Source organism: Heptranchias perlo, chromosome 36, assembly GCF_035084215.1.
Source record: "Heptranchias perlo isolate sHepPer1 chromosome 36, sHepPer1.hap1, whole genome shotgun sequence".
NCBI lineage: Eukaryota > Metazoa > Chordata > Chondrichthyes > Hexanchiformes > Hexanchidae > Heptranchias > Heptranchias perlo.
The window spans coordinates 6,563,613-6,584,050 of record NC_090360.1 but is presented as its reverse complement, the minus strand read 5'-3'; the positions used below and the strand labels follow the sequence as shown (position 1 = coordinate 6,584,050).

General features: G+C 43.4%; 1 protein-coding gene across 1 annotated transcript in view; it reads right to left on the bottom strand.

The window, feature by feature from the left end:
• ret (ret proto-oncogene receptor tyrosine kinase) overlaps positions 1 to 20,142 on the bottom strand; it is a 32,174-nt gene extending 12,032 nt beyond the window's left edge. The window contains exons 1-12 of the mRNA XM_067972330.1: positions 20,026 to 20,142; positions 16,339 to 16,580; positions 14,178 to 14,279; positions 13,092 to 13,263; positions 11,441 to 11,640; positions 9,700 to 9,991; positions 8,077 to 8,202; positions 6,442 to 6,549; positions 5,242 to 5,361; positions 4,273 to 4,529; positions 2,423 to 2,570; positions 1,381 to 1,488 (exon numbers count right to left, since the gene is read on the bottom strand). Coding sequence (XP_067828431.1) covers positions 1,381 to 1,488; positions 2,423 to 2,570; positions 4,273 to 4,529; positions 5,242 to 5,361; positions 6,442 to 6,549; positions 8,077 to 8,202; positions 9,700 to 9,991; positions 11,441 to 11,640; positions 13,092 to 13,263; positions 14,178 to 14,279; positions 16,339 to 16,580; positions 20,026 to 20,089 — 1,939 coding nt within the window. The 5' untranslated portion in view covers positions 20,090 to 20,142. The remainder of the gene's footprint in view (positions 1 to 1,380; positions 1,489 to 2,422; positions 2,571 to 4,272; positions 4,530 to 5,241; positions 5,362 to 6,441; positions 6,550 to 8,076; positions 8,203 to 9,699; positions 9,992 to 11,440; positions 11,641 to 13,091; positions 13,264 to 14,177; positions 14,280 to 16,338; positions 16,581 to 20,025) is intronic.
• Between the last annotated feature and the right edge of the window lie 296 nt (positions 20,143 to 20,438).

The window sequence follows — 20,438 nt, the reverse complement described above, 5'->3', positions numbered from 1 at the left end:
CTCCAGTATCCACAAAGCACGGCACAGGAATTAATCCCACCAGGCCCCAGCACTGCCTCCAGTATCCACAAAGCACGGCACTGGATTTAATCCCACCAGGTCCCAGCACTGCCTCCAGTATCCACAAAACACAGCACAGGAATTAATCCCACCAGGTCCCAGCACTGCCTCCAGTATCCACAAAACACAGCACAGGAATTAATCCCACCAGGCCCCAGCACTGCCTCCAGTCTCCACAAAACATGGCACAGGAATTAATCCCACCAGGCCCCAGCATTGCCTTCACTCTCCACAAAACACAGCACTGGGGTCACTCGCTGAGAGTACTGCCTCAGTCTCTACAAAACTGTTTAATCAGAAACCTGCATGCAAACTGAGCAAAATTTTGGAATTAAACTCAATTTAAAGATGTGTTGTCCCCATAGATTAATTTTTGTTCATTTAATTCTAGGGTGTGACCCAGAAAAACCCAAAATGCAGACAGTTCCTCTCATGCCACATTTGTCTAGGCTCTTGATACAAACAATCCTGGTTCTGTCCTGGTTCAATCTCAACCAGTTGTTAACAGGCAAATGGTAACACATGTGCTGGAAACCTGTTGCAGAAAGAATCCAAAACAATCCGACTGCCCTTTGGAAACTGAACGAGAAATAAGAAAGGGCTCCAAACAGTGGGGCATTGAAAGAAAGAAAGGAATTTCCATCAGAGAACTTCCTCACTATAAGAATTCACATTTCAGCTATTACTATTGATCCCAGCCCTTGTACACACCAGTAAATTACCGATAACCCACTTACTTTAACCTGCAGACACAGTGTAGTGTAATCAATATTGAAATACAATGGCACGGTTTATTACACAGCAACAGGCTCCAAGAGTTATTCCATTTCTCCTTTTCCTTGGGTATCACACGTTATTTTCTATACAATAGGGCGGGCACACTACCTTTTGCTGGGCCGCTGCTAATGCAGCCTTCAGCCAACTCTACAGGAGTGACTGGGTGACTCCTCTTCCTGAAGACATATAGCTGGCATCAAGAACTCTCTTGCAGAGAGGACTGTATTGCACAGCGTTGCTATGGTGCAAACGACAGGAAATCCATCTTATGATGTACTTGGCTGCACTTATTATATTTCCCCCATCACTTCTAGATGAAAATCCCAGAAGTGGCAGCGAGGAGATAGTGGAGTGACTCCTGAAGAGAATTCTTGCCCCGGTACACCGGAGTGATGCCAACAAGCTGGACTAACTTCAGTGCATAAACCTGCCCCGGCCTTTAAAATAAATGGGTTAACACCATCATTAAAACAAAGGGGCAAAAAAAATAAATACGATGACATTAATGAAGTCGTCACTAATATCACCCTGATGTTCTCTTACCATCCTGGCTGCAGGCTCCGTACAGTTTGATAATATGGGGATGGCTGACTTGTTTCAGCAAGTTGAACTCAGATAAGAGATCTCGTAGTTCACTCTGAGAAGCATTCTCTGCCAGACAGAGAAACAGAGAGTGACGTTAATTCAGAGAAGGTCACTGCCGTGCTTAACCTCTACATGCCAAAGAGTTTCTCACTGCCACAAAACATGAAATAGTAACAGCAACTCGCATTTTATATGAAAAACATCCTGAAGTGCTTCCCAGAGGTAATCACAAAATAAGAAGAGTAGTAAAGATTCTTTTTAAAATCGAGCTTTCTTTAAATCTTTCCCCACTTTCTTCTCTCTTCCTTCAGTTTAGAAGGTTGGATGGTCTGGGTCTTTGATTCCCCAGTGACTGTTGTGATCAGTTGGTATAGGATATGACCCAGGCAGAGGTGAGTCAGGCAACATCAGGTTGTGCTCTCCCACTGGAATATAACCAGAGGCGCGATGAGGAGAATTTTTTTACGAAGCAAGTTGTTCTGATCTGGAATGCACTGCCTGAAAGGGCAGTGGAAGCAGATTCAGGAGTAAGCTTCAAAAGGGAATTAGATAAGTACTTGAAGGGGAGAAAATTTGCAGGGCTATGGGGAAAGGGCAGGGGATTGGGACTAATTGGATAGCTCTTTCAAAGAGTTGGCACAGGCAAGATGGGCCAAATGGCCTCCTTCTCTGCTGTATCATTCTATGAATCTATGCCTCAAGGCACATGATCTGCTGGCCTTTCCAAAGAAATGTGCTTCAGGTGTGTAAATACGCACTCATGCTGCTGACTGCTCAGGGTGCTGAATGAGGAGCCCCCAGTTCTGCTGGTGAGGATCTAGGTGAGGATGCGGTTATGCTACGGGTGCCTGGAGTCAGGATACTCTCAATTCTGCCGATAAGGTTCTCTAGTTGCAGGACCATCTCTTAAATCTGTGAGGAACAGCCACTGAGTGTCGGCCTGTAAGGGTGTTACTATACTTGCATCCCACAGTTACACTTTGAAGACATTCAGTCCTACCTTTTAGCATCTTCACTGCCACGGTGGTGTAGCCTGCTTTGCCCTTCAGCCTGAATGCTGTCGCCTTCACTACTTTCCCGAATTCTCCTTCACCAAGGGTTTTGCCCAGGACCAGGTTCTTCCTTGGAAACTCCCATTTGGGATCCTCCTGTCAAGAAGAAAGACACAGAGCTGCTTAAAACAGCCGAAACTGAGGAGTCATCGATGGGGCCCTTTAGGTCCAGTAGCCCAAATATGATATTTTCCTCTGTGCATTAGTTTTAAGAAATTCATAAATGCAAAACATCACTTCACAGATAATTTCCGTGAACAATTTATTCTCAAATTAAATCACTTGCCAAATGCTGTATATGGAAATTATCTCCTATATTGAAATTAATGATTTATATAGAAATGATGTCCTATATGGAAATGATGTCCATGAGACCATAAGAGATAAGAGCAGGAGTAGGCCATTCGGCCCTTCGAGCCTGCTCCGCCATTTAATGAGATCGTGGCTGATCTGATTTTTACCTCAACTCCACTTTCCCGCCCTTTCCCCATATCCTTTGACTCCCTTGCTGATCAAAAATTTGTCTAACTCAGCCTTGAATGTATTCAATGACTCAACCTCCACTGCTTTTTCGGGTAAAGAATTCCAAAGATTCACGACCCTCTGGGAGAAGAAATTCCTCCTCATTTCCATCTTAAACGGGCGACCCCTTATTCTGAGACTACGCCCCCTAGTTTTAGATTCCCCCATGAGGGGTAACATCCTCTCAGCATCTACCCTATCGAGTCCCCTCAGAATCGTGTATGTTTCAATAAGATCTCCTCTCATTCTTCTAAACTCCAATGGGTATAGACCCAACCTGTTCAATCTTTCCTCATAAGACAACCCTTCCATACCCGGAATCAACCTATATGGAAATTACGTCCTATTTGGAAACAATGTCCGATATGGAAATGACGTCCTATATGGAAAAGAATGGTTTATATAGAAATGAGTGCTCTGGGTTTGTATTCAGAGGTGAGAAATCAATCGCAATAACACAGGGTAGAGTGTGACTCTCATCAGGCATTTTTATGTTGGTCAGCCAGTTTGAGGAAAGCAGTGGTATCTTGGTACTGTCGTGCTGCTGTCCCCCACTTCCTTTCCCACCTGTACTGTTCTCTGGATGTCCACCAGAAGTAGAGCTGGTGAGTTTGTAGCAATTCACAAGAACAATGAAAACAAAAGGATCTTCGCTCAGGCCGAACATGCTGACGTCAGGTAACTTGTATCTCTGGGTATAGCAAAAGGCGAGAGAACTACATGTGCCTTCACAAAACAGATGTAGGCTGAACAATGCCACAAGAGAAGACAAAGGGACAAGAAAGCGGAAACAAACTAAACAGCGGCCAAGCATTTTGTCTTCACTTCCACTAAGAGCTATCGTTGCAGAAGTCTTTTTTTTAAAATTAGTGTACAGCAACAGAAATAAAAGCCCAGATTTTAACCTAACTCGTCTGGGTGAGAGGGGTGGGTTCGGGTGAGACACCCGTTTTACACAACGCTTGATTTTACGCTGCATTTACTTCATTGGAGCCAAAAACGGGTGTCTGACCTGAACCCGAACCTGAATCCAACCATTCCCACTGGATGTTAGGTTAAAACTTGGGATAATGTGCTGGTAAGCCAACAAACACGGACAAATACAGATGTCTGATGATCTTGCGGACACTGTAAGTACCACAGATCCCAACTTGGAAACTTATGACATGGGCAAGCAAGGATCAAAATGAATACATTAAGTGGTATTTGTAATGTTTACACAAGCTCTTTCTTACAAGATGAATCCTCACTAAAATTATAATAAAATGGCACTCACTGGTATCTTGAAGGAGTCCACTGCCACTTGATTTTCCATGGAATCCATAGAGGGCCTCCGGATATTGTTGGAGGAGTAGCTGATTGGATAAGCCTGAGCTGGCCTCCTGAAAGTCATCTCTGCCGAGGCGATGGGAGGTTTGGGAATGTTTTTATGGTATCGGTGAATGAAATAGGAAGAAAGCAGCACAGACAGGATGAATGACAGCAGCACTGCAGCTGCAATAATGGTTTTACACAGATCGTCGCAAACCATCTCTGTGAATGAAACAGAACAGAAAACGCCATGATGTTTCAGCTGAGCAGAAGCCCATGTGAATCATATTAATATACATTATTGTGGCTTGATACCGAGGCAGGCAGCATCTTGGAGATAGATTTTTCTTTCTTCCCCATCTTACAGGTATCTCTGTGCCATTTATTCAACACTTGACAGGAGGTGTTGACAACCTTTCTCCCTAGGCCTTTACCAAAGCCGCTAGGATTGGCGTAAAATGGCCTAAGGCGAGTTGAGCACCAGGCTGACGCTCCAGTGCGGTACTGAGGGAGCTCTGCATTGTTGCAGTTGGCATCCTTCAGACCAGATATTAAATATTTTCCTCCTCCAAAAATATTATTGAATGGACAGGGTGGGGCACAAGGTTGCATCATGTGATGGATGGAGTGAGCCTCTTGGTCTTTTCACACCCTTCTTTTGATGCGTTCATAAACCAAGGCCTCAGCTGCTGATGGTTCAGATGAACATCAAACTGTCCACTCCACTAACCAAAGAAGAGCACGGAACCCGACATGGCTTCGCCCACAGCTGGCACATATCGGAAAATGTGGGGGTTGGGGGGGCAGCATGCCACGATTTGCCAATTCGCCCTGGCTGCTTTGCGATACCCCAGGGGCATGGAATCTTGAAAAATGTGACCCTTAAGTTTGCATCTGTTAAATGCCAAGAAAAGGATTTGAGGAAGAAACATACCAATAATGTCATCCTTTTGGCAGACACATTTATTATCGGAGTAGCAGACACAGGTTCCAAAACCTCCTTTAATTCCTCCCAGTTCTCCAGGTTCAAATCCACCAACGACCTTGTCCCATTCTAAATCAAATAGGTTAAACGTGAGACAGGTTTAATAGGAATATTTCGTTGCTCTTACCTAGAATCCCTCTTCTTCTCAATCATTAATCAACCTAGTGTGGCTTGCTAAAGTAAATTGCCAGTCCAATGGGACTCAGGCTCAATCTCCCATACTGTCGAGTTCACTATCTCAACTATGCTGCTGAAATGCTGAGTTGATGCCAGGCAGGAGTTAAATTTGGTGGGATACTCATCTCGTATGTCCGTATCCTAACTCGCACCAAGTCCCGTTCACCCATCACCCCTGTGCTTGCTGACCTACATTGGATCCCGGTCCGGCAATGCCTTGATTTAAAAATTCTCATCCTTGTGTTCAAATCTCTCCATTGCCTCGCCACTCCCTTTCTTTGCTGGGGGGAGGCTTAGAATTTGATAAATTTCAACAGGATCCAAAGTATGAGTACGTCTGAAGATCAGCCAAGTTCGTTAGTCTTAGGGCAGGGTGTAAAACAGACAGCAAACCAATCCCATCAGTTTCCTGCCAGGTGGGTACGACACAATTACCCCTCAGTCTTAATCGCAGGTTAATGGGTGAGACACCTTTGTAAATAACCCCGTGATGTGTAACCTATAAGATAACCTAGACAATATTTGAAATTAATTAACACACCAAGCTGAAGGTCACTCCGCTCTATAAGGACAGGAGTGTCACACCATGTAACATGCAATGTATTATTCTGCTGCTTAGGTGCAGCTGTGTGTAACCTGGTGTGTCCCTTTAGGCCATGGTAACTAATTCCTCTGTCTTTCTAAGGTAAGTTTGAGGCTAATTCTTCTTCGGAAGATCCAGAGGTCAGAAAAAAACAGAAGGAAATGATTGGCTTTCATTCTCTTTTTGATAATTTTTTTGGGAAAGTGTGACACAGAAATTTGCATGTGTGACAAAATGTTATAGCTGACATATCAGACACGCCTCAAAACCAATACACATATATATATATATCTATATATTTTGATATAATAGTTCTTTCTGGTGCCCATGCAGACATGCACATGGAGACTAGAGATCTAGCACAGTATGTGTGGACTGTGGCTACACACCAATACAATCTTGGGGACATGTACTCTTCTTCTGCTCCACGATATCGCAATATCCATCAGGGCAGCTGGAGAGATGTGATGAGCAGGTGGAGTAGTTTTTTGATATGCCTGCAGAAAGAAATAAAAAATTTGAAGTAACAAATCCACTGACCAGCCAAGCATCAAATCTACACTGATTGCATATTAATGTACAGCTAAATTCTGAACATCATGTCTCTTTAAAAAAAACATTTTTATTATTATTTATTCTCCGGATGTGGGCGCCGCTGTCAAGGCCAGCCTTTATTGCCCATCTCTAGTTGTCCAAATATGGTTTGATACGACTGAGTGGCTTGCTAAAGCACCTCAGAGAGCAGTTAAGAGTCACATATTGGCCAGACCAGGTAAGGATGGCAGGTTTCCTTCCCTAAAGGGCGTTAGTGAATCAGTTAGGTTTTTATGACAATCTGACAGTTTCATGGTCACTTTTATTGTTACCAGCTTTTGATTTCCAGATTTTTAAAAGCTGAATTCAAATTCTCAAACTGAATTTGAACTCGTGTTTGTCCAGGTTAATAGTGCAGTAATATAACCATCACACTACTTAATGAAAGAAAAAGAAAGGCTCGCATTTATAAGGCTTATCATGTCTCTTAGAAACACCTCAAAGCAATACACACACAGTGAATCACTGTACACAGGGACATGCACAGCCACGTTGTGCACAGCCAGATCCTACAAGAAATGAAAGACCAGTTCAGATGCTTTTTTTGGTGTTAATGGAGGAATGTTGGCTCCGACACTAGGGAATCTTCTAGTCATATTCCACTCCTGTTATGGAATCTTTCCTGTTCATCAGATCAATCAGTCAGAGCCTCAGTTTAACATCTCAATTGCAGGACAATGTGTCTGACAGTGCAGCACTCCCTCACTATTGCAGTGAAGTGTCAGCTTCGATTACATGCTCAAGTCCTGGAGTGAGGCTTCAACTCACAACCTTCTAATGCAGAGGGTTACCAAATTGAGGCAAATTAACACTTAAAAATGACCAACCAGCAACACTTAGTGGATACAGTTTAGATCAGAGAGAATTGTTCAGTCTTGGGAACAGTCTTGGTGTTGAGAAACCTAATACTCTTTAGGGACTGATGGGTGAACTAAGATGGGACAAATGGCCTCCCTCATCTGCAATTGTCTTGTGATCTTGTGATCAGGCCAATCACAAGGTAAGGAAACTTTAACAGAAGTTAGGGTAAAGTGTCCTTTTGTAGCTTGAGGTCTGTTGCTGTAATGTGAGAAAGCCGAGCCATCTAAGGTTAACTGATAGCTATCCTGCTGTCCACCTGCTTCTTTAGCTAGTTCAAGTGAATGGTAAGATCCCATAACACTATCTGAAAAAAATCAGGGAGCACTTACAATGTCCTCCCTCAATCAAAATGATTTAACCGGTTATTAGCTGTTGTCTGCCTGGCCTACATAACAACAGTCACTGAACTTCAAATCATTAATTGAAGAATCTCGAGGCATTTCTGAGACCCAGAGGCATTATATAAACACAAGTCATTTGGAAGCATTTAGAGTAAAGTCTATCCAGTTCATTCATTCAGTGGTAAAATGGAAGAAGTTATACACTGAATTATTACAGAAGATTCCTACCCTTTTCAAAGCCCTGTCGCCACTGGCATTTCCCGGTTAATGTTCCAGGTCCGCCACATTCCTCACACTCCGAGCGTTGCTTGTTCATCGCACAGATTTTGGGACAATTGTTGTTTCTGTCTGTGTCTAGACAGAAAAAGCATCCATTAATTCCATGTAGTTTCAACGATAGCTTAAATCTCCCTTTGCGGGCTTATGTAATCTACACATATTGTCACTTTCAATTAACAAATGTGTTCATTTTGGGTTAAAGGTAACAATGGAGAGAATCACATCTGGTTAGAGAGGGAAACAGATTTGGTAGAAAAGGAGTAGAGAGTTAGGCAAAGTCAGCTCTGGTAGAAAAGAACAGTGTGGCAATATTATTCTCCAAACACTTAACATGTTTGTATCAAATTCCTCTCTTATTTTAACGGAGGTATTATTCTCTTATTAGCAACTGGTTAATGGTTAATACTTGTGTCAAAATAATGGACAAACAAACTTGATACAAAGGGTGGGGCGGTGGGGGGGGGACATTTTCAATTTTCACTGCTTGGGCAGTAATCTGGCAGAGCGGATCGCCCGTCTGTTATAGAACCCGCCCGATTCTCATTCCATTGAGCAGTCAATAACTTGTTCTTCAAATGTGTTAGCCCACGCCTACACAGGTAAGAGAGATTATTCTGGAACAATTGTGTTCTGTGCTGAACTGGTTTCTCTAGAATCGAACGGGGATAAGAAGCAAGTCTAGAGACCTGGGATGATGGGGGATGAATCTATGACACAAGTTGTCATATATGGACTATGGAACGAGCAGGCTTGATGGGCCAAATGCCTTTATCTCGTTCCTGGTTTTCTTATGTTATTGCTGTTGGTCTGTGCAAGCCATATACAGCAGAATCCAAGGTTATCCCACATATCTATAACATGGTATTATGCCAGTTGTTCACAAAGCACTAACCAGTTGTGAATGACTTGGCTAGGATACAAGGCTAACTACATTAAGCAAGCACTTTCAGATTAGACACAGATAATGGTTAAATTACTGGACTATTAATCCAGAGAACATAAATCAAATTTTAGTTATACAATCTGGAACAAAAAGTAGTACCAGTAAAAGTGACCGTGAAACTGTTGGATTGTTATAAAAACCCAACTGGTTCACTAACGTCCTTTAGGGGAGGAAATCTACCATCCTTACCCTGTCTGGCCTATATGTGACTCCGGTCCTACACCAATGTGGTTAACTCTTAATCGCGCTCTGAAGTGGCCCAGCAAGCCATTTAGTTGTATCAAACCTTTACCACCTTCTCAGGGCAACTAGTGATTGGCAATAAATGCCGGCCTTGCCAGCAACGGCCACATCCTGAGAATGAATTTTTAAAAAATCTCCCTCAGAACTCCCTCCCAAATGTACCTTAAAGCAAAACCATCAGTGCTACATTTACATTGACAAAAACTGCCCATACTTATGGACTTTCTCAATCAGTCACACCCCTTAAATCAGCCACTGATGGAGAACCCCACATCTACAGCCCAAATCATCCTTCTCTCTCAACGGAACTAGGTAAAAGTGAAGGGCCTTAAAAGGAGGAAAGAGAAGGAAATCAGAAGCACCAAATAAGAAGCACTGATACATACGTGTGCCCTCGAGCGTGACAATGATGTTGGCCTTTGCCTCCTCCTTGCTCAATGATTCATTAACTATGACGGTATAGTGAAGTTTGTAACACATGCCGTTTCTCAACACCCTCACATCATTGATGTATAGGATCCCAAATATATCCTCGGCTCGTTTCAGAACCCCCACAATAGAAGAACAGTTTTTGTCCTGTTGTGTGACGTTCTCCTCCGCATGGGCCATGGGCACCAGTGTGTAGGTTATATTTAACGCTTGAAAGTTCTGACAGTTTGCAATGCAAATTCTTCCAATCTGTAACACACAATAGTAACATCGTAGGTACGGCACAGGAGGAGGCCATTTGGTCCATCGTGCTTGTACTGGCTCTTCGAAAGAGCTATCTAATTAGTCCCATTCCCGTGCTCTTTCTCCATAGCCCTGTAAATTTTTTCCCTTCAAGTATTTATCTAATTCCCTTTTGAAAGTTACTATTGAATCTGCTTCCACCACCCTTTCAGGCAGTGCATTCCAGATCATTACAACTCGCTGCGTAAAAAAATGTTTCCTCATGTCGCCTCTGGTTCTTTTGCCAATTAACTTAAATCTGTGTCCTCTGGTTACCAACCCTTCTGCCACTGGAAACAGTTTCTCCTTATTTACTCTATCAAAACCGTTCATAATTTTGAACACTTCTATCAAATCACCCCTTAACCTTCTCTGTTCCAAGGAGAACAACCCCAGCTCTCCAGTCTCTCTACATAACTGAAGTCCCTCATCCCTGGTACCATTCTAGTAAATCTCTTCTGCACCCACTCTAAGGCCTTGACATCCTTCCTAAAGTGTGGTGCCCAGAATTGAACACAATACTCCAGCTGAGGCCCAACCAGTGTTTTATAAAGGTTTAGCATAACTTCCTTGCTTTTGTACTCTATGCCTCTATTAATAAAACCCAGGATCCCATATGCTTTTTTAACAGCCTTCTCAACTTGTCCTGCCACCTTCAAAGATTTGGAAAGCTTAATAATCTGCAGTTAACATTCCGTCTGTGAAAACCCAAATGGAATATTGACGGGACACATTTCACAGCTGGCTGAAGTCCATCAGCCTCAGTCTGCGGCAATATCTATGACGCAACAGAGAGGATACAATGCAGGTTTACCTAAATGCTGTCTGGTATGAGGAAGAATGACTTAAACAATTGGGACTGTTTTGTTACAACAGAGGAGATTTGATAGTGATGTTTAAAATTATGAAGGGATGAGTTATAGATAAAGACTCTTTCCAGTGATTGAGGGACAAGGAGACATAGATATAAGATTGAGAGGGGTGTGAGGCTGTGGAATGCACTACCAGAGTTACTGATTGAAGCAGAGACTATGTCAACATTAAAGAGTAGATTAGATAGGTGATTGAAGGAAAGGGGAATAAAGGGATATGGGAACAGAGCAGTCACATGGGATGAGGAATCCTGCTCTTGTGGAGGATAAGTACCAACATGGACTGATTGGGCCGAATGGCCTGTTTCCCTGTTGTAATTTCAATGTAATTCTATGCAAAAAAAAAAGCCCAGTTTCTACAAACTGCTCCCTCAGGAGTAGAGACATGGCTCAGGACCAAGATTAATACCACAACACTACACACAGTCTATATTAGATTGCATCTGTTTACTAATTGCTCTTAAATTTCCTCAACTGTTCAAATTTTGACTTTCTTCCTGCAGAACCCCCTCCACCACCCATCACAAAAAAACCCACAAATTACCTTTGCAGAGCGTCCTGCGTTCCTGTTCAGTGAGAAGTGGAACGTTTTCTCAGTGAACTCAATGATGATTGGCCGGACAGTGACATTGAAGTGAAGCATCACTGAACTGTTTGGGCCACTGTATTCGGTGTCATGGACCAGGACGTCCAAACTGAACGATCGGTTCTCGGAGATTGACAGGTTTTTCTTCAGTATTAACTCTGAATAAAACATCGGAAACAGTCAGGTGGAATAATCGGATGAAAAGTGGATATTATTTTAAGTCTACCTACCTGTGCTTTCGCTCATCTACCTTTCTATCCTTTAACACTGATCTATCTACTTAATTATTCATCAATTAATCTATCTATACATCTATTATGGACTGAAAGGTGCGGAGTGGGTGATTGTGATTCTCTTGATATGCGAAGAGCTCCCCAGTAAGATCGGCCCTTATATGTAGCCTGTTGGAAATAGCAGGGTTTGATGATCAATCAATCAATCAATCAATCAATCCCATTGATTTTTGATCCAGCTATTGTTCTAAGGAATGGCCACCTACTGATTTAACCATCTGTGCTTCTATCTGTCATTCCGATACTGATCTACTGGCGACCCTAGGATGTCCACAAGGAGATTCCAAGATGTCTGAGAAGATCCTCAGGTATCTCTCATCAGAAGTCAGGCTGTGAGCACAGTTTCTGGAGAATTTGGTAATCTCTATTTCCTCTATTTATTGGCTCAGTAGCAGGTTATTCCTGTTATTGTGCTCAGGTAGCGTTCTCTGAAACGATAGCACTGTTTTGAGGAGCTGACATTGTCTTTCAAAAGTTAGGACAAGGGGGTCTCTGGAAGTGTATGGATTTGAGGTACAGATCAGCCATGATTTAATAAAACGGCGAAACAGGCTGGAGGGGTTGAATGGCCTACTCTATGTTTCTTTGTACCAATATTTGCAGGAGCTCCCTCGCACAGAAAAGTTTGAAAACCACTGACCTATACGTTCACCCACTACTGATCTGTGTATTCACCTGCCCGTTTTCTATAAAGCCCTGCCCACCCATTCTCCATGGTTAATCCCTCTACCCCACCATCTCTCCGTGCATTTTTCTTTCCAACTATCTATTGAAAAATCAGCCTAACTGCCCATCAATCTACCTTACTTCCATCTGCCTATCCATGTAGCCCTCCTTCAGTGTTCCATAGATTGTTTCATCCTTCTATCCAATTGTCTATCTTCTATAATTTGGCTATATAGAATTTGGCTATTCATTAAATCTGATGATATGTTTTGTTCATCCATTCACCCATCTACTGATCCATGCTCATCTACTGACAGCTTTATCTTTCAATTATCTCTCTCCCTAGTGGTCAGCACTTTCGGTGAAGGCACAACAGGGATCAATTTGAGAGTATGTGTACAGGAACCTGGCCTATCAGCAGCGCAGGGCGGAAAATTGGGGGCGAGCTGCCTGTCATGGAAATTCCCCAGTGCCTGGAAAATTACCCACAGTGCGCCAGTCAGCTTTAAACTGGCCGGTGTTCGGACTTTATTTTTTTTTCCTACTCCGTTTTATCAAAATGCGAGGTTAGATTTGCAACTTGCCACCTGGGCATGAAACTGTGGTTGTGGATCAGCCTTGCCAGAGTACAGATTTTGGTGAGGGTTTACCATATTTGTTTGCCGTCCCACGAGCCGGGGTTTCTGCACTGGCAGGTATCTCCAAAGGTGCAGGCTTCACTCTGAAGTTTTCTGTAATCCAAGTATCATTCCTTGTCATTGTTGTTGTGTACTTAGTGGTGCTGTCAGTATCGTACACAAAGAGAGCGGTCACCACTGTGTGCTGCAAAAATAAAAACAAGCCTAGAAACGATTGTTGCCGATGGCAGTGGATGAACACTCAATGGGGTAGACCTTGACTTTGTGCGATAGTGCCAAATGGGTGATAGCAAGTCCGAGCCTGTTTTACATCTCTCCCATCGAAGTCAATGGAAATTAAAATCAGGAGAGATGTAAAATGGGCTGCGGACTCGCTATCTCCCTTTTTACGCCGTCGCATAAAGTCAAGGTCTACTCCAATGTATTCCTGTGAGGCGCAGGATGGAGTTTGGTACGAGTGCATTAAGCATTCGTACAAGAACAGCATCAATCATAATTTCTCCCCTGTTGACACTAAGCGGTACACAAGCAGTCCTGTACGAGAGCTCGAGCAGCGAGCACAGCAGAGTGAGCTGGTAACAGAGTGAGGACCTCTTGAACGGGACTTTGGTGAGAGTGGGAATTAGGGGCAGAGTGGGAAGGAAGTGCTAAACAAATTAACTGAGGGACAAATTCAAAAGAGAAAAAAAAAGAGGGAGAGGGCAAATTCAAGGAATTTAATTGAAGGGTGTTTGTCTTTGTCCTTTTTTTCTGCTTAAGGTCATTCTTTTCTTAAACAACCTTCAAACTTTAAAGTTGCACGAGGATGGAATACTTTGTGCGTTGTAGAAGTTGTGAGATATTTGCCTCCCAAATTCTGGAAGGTTTCATCTACAACAACTCCAAACTGGTCGATGCACTCAAGGCTGGAGTGATCAACCTTAGTGAGTGACTGGCCAGGCATCAAAATATCACAGAGGGAGAAGTTTTTATAGATGAGGTATTAGAGACGACCACGCTAGAGGTCAGAGTAGGAGAGGAGACCCCGGTATCTAGAGAAGGAGGGTGGGACACAGTTAGAAAGGGGCCAGAAGTGGTGGTCAGGTAGTGGGGCAAGACCAGTGGCCCCTGGGGTTCTCCAACACTTTCTCTCCTCTGGAAAAAAATGATATGGAGACTCAAGAGGTGGCTGTGATAGACGAAAATGTGCAATGCAGCAACCTGTCAGAGAAGAAAGAGAAAAAAGAAAGAGTAGCAGACAAGTTGAGGTATTGGGGGATTTGATTATTTGATTTACAAAAACCAATGGCCTCCCGGGTGCATGGGTCGAGGATCTGACGTCCTGGGTTGACAGAATGCGGGAGGGAGCAGGTGATGAACCAATTGTTTTCATCCATGTGGGAATGAATAACACAGGTAGAAGTAGACTAAATTTAGGGCAATAGTAGGAAGCTTAAGGGAATGACCTGAAGTGTAATATTTTCTGAAATAATACCCTTGCCACGTGCTAGTGAAGAGAGACGGAGGGTCATTAGGCACCAACCCATGGCTAAGGCATTAGTGCAGGGAATCAGGGTTTTGGTTCCTCAAACAATGGGACACCTTTTGGAATGGGGGAGCCTTTGTAAACTATATGGGCACCACCTAAACAAAAGGAGGGATAGAGGTGTTGGCAGGCTGGATAGATAGAATGGTGGGGGAACGTTTAAACTAGATGTGGGGGTGGTTGTGGTAGGTGTAAGGGAATACCCGTCCCGATTGGAGCAAACCTTCAGGTGTACCAATGAGAACACAAATCAAAGTCAACAAGTCTAATTCCAATGGTGGGAGGTAAACAAATGTTAATAAAGCAAATAGGAAAGGTAAAAAGCACTGGAGCTGTGCATTAAGGCAAGAAATCCAACAAATAAGATGTGTGATCTAGAAGGTCTTGCAGGGGTTGATCGATTGGGCATCATTACCATCACAGAGACAGGGTGAAATGATTCCAATTAATGGGATACAAATCTGGAAGGATATAAACCATTGAGAAGAGACCGTATCAGGAGAACAGGAGGTGGTGTGGAAGTATACATAAACTCCAGTATTGAGGCACAAGTGAGAGGATATAAAAAAGGAATGGGCAGACACAGGATCACTTTGGGTAGAATTAATAGATGGTAACTGAGGTAAACTATTACTGGAGAGGTGCCAGGGGACTGGAGAAAGGTGGATGTTACTCCTATTTTTATAAAAGTTAGCCAAAGTGGCCCAGGAAACTACAGACCAGTCAGCTGGACATCCATTGTGGGTGAAGTTATGGCAATCCTTATTAAAGATAAGACCATGGAGCAACTGGATGGTAATTAAATCATATAAGATTGCCAATATGAGTTCATGAAGGGGAAGTCTTGCCAATCAAATTTATTGGTTTTCTTTGAGGGTATGACAAAGGAGCTTGATTGGGTTAAGGCAGTGAATGTGGTTACTTGGATTTCAGTAAGGTCTTTGATATAGTTCCTTTGGAAAGACTGGCACTGAAAATAAAGAAAGCAGGAATCAGTGGAAAGATTTTACAATGGATATATAAGGTTGACCAATAGAACCCAGAGGGTGTTGGTACTGGGATTGTCATCAGCCTGGGAGAATGTCACCAATGCGGTCCCACAGGGATCTGTTTTGGGACCTCTTTAATATCTTCATAAATGATCTGGACCTACGAGTCACAAGCACAATGGCTAAATTTTCAAATTATATGAATAAAGCTAATGAAAGTCATGGACTCCAAAGCTGAACAGGGTGAGATACAAGAGGATTTGAATATACTTGGGAATTGGGCAGACAGGTGGCAGGTGAAATTTAATGTAGAGATGGGGGCAAAAAATCCAAATGGAAATAAAATAATGTGCACAGAAAATGAAAGCGATCTCTCAGGATATCCTGAGGACATGATATGGCGCTATAAAAATGCATATTTTTTTAATGAATATTGCTTTATATGTACAAGGGCTGAAGCTTACAGCAGAGAAGTTGCACACACAGTTTAGATTTACCTACATAGAGGGTGGTGATGCTTGGAATGGGATGCATAGGGAACTAATGAAGGCAGATAATGCGGAAACACTTAAAGGAGAATTGGATAACTAGGTGAAGGAACGGAGGATTGAGGGGAATTTGTTTTTGGGACTGCCCGGAAACACTGTGGTTTTCTCCGGTTCTGTACTCTCCATTGTTTCCATGTAGAAACTATAAACATAGACACACGCACAGATTCTCATCCAAATCTCATTGAAAGTCCTACCTCCTTCCTGTTGAACTCAATGAAAGCCTCAGCTGTGTCATTGCCATCAGGGAGGTATGGAGCATTGTCACCTTTGTCGAGGACAGTCACGTGCAAGGATCTCCCAACTTGAATCACCTGGGCTAGCGTCCGCACCGTACATTTGACAATCATTTCGTACGTCTCCATCTGCTCCCTGTCGAGTGGTTTTACCACACTGACCTCTGATGTCTCCTCATTGATCCTGAATGGAATTGAAGCATCTGAAAGATGAATGGATTGAAATAATATTTGGTATGGGTGCATTGCCCATGACTTCCTGATATGTGCAGCCAACAGGCGAGCTTCCTCAGTAGCAAAGCTGAGATGGATTTTTGTTAGATAAGGGTATTAAGGGTTATGGAACCAAGATGGGTAAATGGAGTTAAGATACAGATCAGCCATGATCGAATTGAATGGCAGAACAGGCTCAAGGGGCTGAATGGCCTCCTCATCTTCCTAAGTTCCTTCCTACCTTCCAACGCGCCCTCAGGATATCGACCCTACTTTCTAAATTGAACATGGCCAGTACCTAATAAATCTGAAGGATTAACCTTGTTAAACTGGTTTTGGGCACCAACCCAAGGCCTCATTTGCCTGTTCCAGTAAAGACCCCATTATACTAACAACCATGAGTTCAATATTTTCACAGAAAATAAAATATTGCCAATGGCAGACAATCCTCTCGGGCTCCAATGTGCTGAAGTCATTCAATCTCATGAATCTGCCCTGCTAATAACTCCAAATAAATCAATAACGCAATGTGCTTTCTCAGGTTTGTAAATTGTATGTACTAGAAATCTTGACCAGTGCACAGTGACATTGCCAGGATACAGTGACACAGAATCATAGAATGGCTACAGCACAGAAGGAAGCCATTCGGCCCATTGAGCCCGTGCCGGCTCTTATCATAGAATCATAGAATCATAGAAAAGTTACAGTACGGCCCATCGAGTCCACATCGGCTCTATGCAAGAGCAATCCAGGTAGTCCCACGCCCCCCTTTCCCCGTAGACCTGCAAATGTTTTCCTTTCAAGTACTTATCCAGTTCCCTTTTGAAGGCCATGATTCAATCTGCCTCCACCACCCCCTCAGGCAGTGCATTCCAGATCCTAACCACTCGCTGTGTAAAAAGGTTTTTCTTCATGTCACCTTAGGTTCTTTTGCCAATCACCTTAAATCTATGTCCTCTGGTCCTTGACTCTTCTCTCTATCTACTCTGATTTTGACTACCTTTATCAAATCTTCTCGCAACCATCTCTGTTCCAAGGAGAACAACCCCAGCTTCTCCAGTCTATCCACGTAACTAAAGTCCCTCATCCCTGGAATCATTCTAGTACATCTCTTCTGCACCCTTTCTAAGGCCTTCACATCTTTCCTGAAGTGCAGTGCCCAGAACAATACTCCAGTTGTGGCCGAACCAGTGTTTTATAAAGGTTCAGCATGACTTTCATACTTTTGTACGCTATGCCTCTATTTATAAAGCCCAGGATCCCATATGCTTTTTTAACCACTTTCTCAACCTGCCCTGCCATTTTCAACGATTCGTTCACATATACCCCCCGATCTCTCTGTTCCTGTACCCCTTTTAGAGTAGTGCCCTCTAGTTTATATTGCCTCTCCTCATTCTTCCTACTGAAATGTATTACTTCACATTTTTCTGAGTTAAATTTCAACTGCCACATGTCCATCCATGCCACCAGCCTGTCTATATCCTCCTGAAGTCAATCACCATCCTCCTCATTGTTTACCACCCTTCCAAGTTTTGTGTCATCTGCAAATTTTGAAATTGTGCCCTGTATACCCAAGTCCAAGTCATCAACATATATCAAAAAAAGCAGTGGTCCCAGCACCAACCCCTGGGGAACACCACTCTATACCTTCCTCTGGTCCGAAAAACAAATGTTCACCACTACTCTCTGTTTCCTGTTACTTAGCCAATTCTGTATCCATGCTGCCACTGCCCCTTTTATTCCATGGGCTTCAATTTTGCTGAGAAGCCTATTACGTGGCACTTTATCAAACGCCTTTTGAAAGTCCATATATACAACATCAACCGCATTGCCCTCATCAACCCCTTCTGTTACCTTATCAAAAAACTCTATCAAGTTAGTTAAACATGATTTGCCTTTAACAAATCGGTGCTGGCTTTCCTTTATTAATCCACACTTGTCCAAGTGACTATTAATTTTGTCCCGGATTATCGTTTCTAAAAGCTTCCCCACCACTGAGGTTAAACTGACTGGCCTGCAGTTACTCGGTTTATCCTTACACCCTTTTTTGAACAAGGGTGTAACATTTGCAATTCTCCAGTCATTGCCAGGATATAGTGACATTGCTGATGTACGGTGACATTGCCAGGATACGGTGACATTGCCAGGATATGGTGACATTGCCAGGATACAGATCTGTTACCTAACTAATAACCTCCACGAACGGATTATCTGGTCATTCACTTGCTGTTTGTGGGATCTTGCTGTGTGCAAATTGGTTGCTGCGTTTGCCTACATAACAACAGTGTCTGTTCTTCATAAGTAATCTATCGGTTCTAAAGCACTTCAGGACATCCCCAGGACGTGATAAGGTACCATTCAAATGTAAATGATCGTGCTTACTGCAGAAGCTACAGGCTGAGCTGTGAGTCTGCTCACCACTAGATGGTGGTGTTGTTGAAGAAATACATCATTCTGCACTTTGAGCCTATGTACAGTGGGCTTCACACTTTAAAGGGCAGATTTTCTGCTCCCACGCCTGGGGCAATTAAATATAGGAAAATTGGGTGGGCTCCGTTAGGGGCACGAGTTGCTCCTGCCCACTTTTCCTGCATTTTCTGTGCCCAGGAATTCCAGCAACTGCAGGAATAGGTGAATCAAATGACCCTGGAGCACAAAGAAATTGTCATGCGTTCTTAGGAAGATAGGAACAGGAAGAGGCCATTCAGCCCCTCGAGCCTGTTCCGCCATTCAGTGAGATCATGGCTGATCTGTGACCTAACTCCATATACCCGCCTCAGCCCCATATCCCTTAATACCTTTGGTTAACAAAAATCTATCAATCACAGATTTAAAATTAACAATTGAGCTCACATCAACTGCCAATTGCGGAAGAGAGTTCCAAACTTCTACCACCCTTTGCGTGTAGAAGTGTTTCCTAACTTCACACCCAAAAGTCCTGGCTCTAATTTTTAGGCTGTGTCCCCTAGTCGTAGACTCCCCACCCAGCGGAAATAGTTTCTCTTTATCCACCCTATCAGTTCCCCTTGTGGGGTCCTGAGAAATGTGAACCATTCAAAAAGGACTTCACCACTATCCGCTTACTTTGCTGTCTCTCGCGAACATCTGCCACATCCCCGGACTCACATGTGAGCAATGCCATGGAAGGTCCACTAGTACCATATCTCGCCATCCCGCATCAAATAATACACTCGCAGGCCCAGGGCTCTCCTTGTGCTGGTACAGCCAGCCCACAGAGCAACCCGGAACAAATCTACTGCTCCTTACGTACCTCTGTGGGCAAGTGTCTGACCTCGTACTGGTGGCCCACCTACATGGGAATGATAATCCCTTGAACCACCTTACTGCCCCACAAAGACTAATACTAGAGCTCCCCTTGCCCCACTTGCCTCTTGACAACGCCAACCATCCCATCTCTCCCTGTGCAGTGTTTACCTGTTCCAAGATGATAGGAGATGTTGGCATATTGGCACTGGTACTGGTTTGGCAAGGAGTTCATTTGAAAGAATGCGCCAGGATACTTGTTCTCGATAATCTGAACCTTTGAGTCCACTTCTCCAAAGCAGAGGTCTTCCACCGTGATATTGGCGCAGGAGGGCATGTTTTTATTCACCACAATAATTATCACCTGCGCCTTGCACTCCTTCTCCAGAAATGGCTCAGGTGCAGCAAAGACATGCAGTGTGATCTTATATAATTCAGGTCCACCCAGATTGCCTGTAACAAAAGGGAAAAAGAAAAGGAGAAATTACTCTACAGATATGTCCGAAGCTTTCACTCCGACTCCAAACCTACAAGGGACGATTTTAACCCTCTCCGCCTGGAGGAAACCAGGAGGGTGGGCGGTT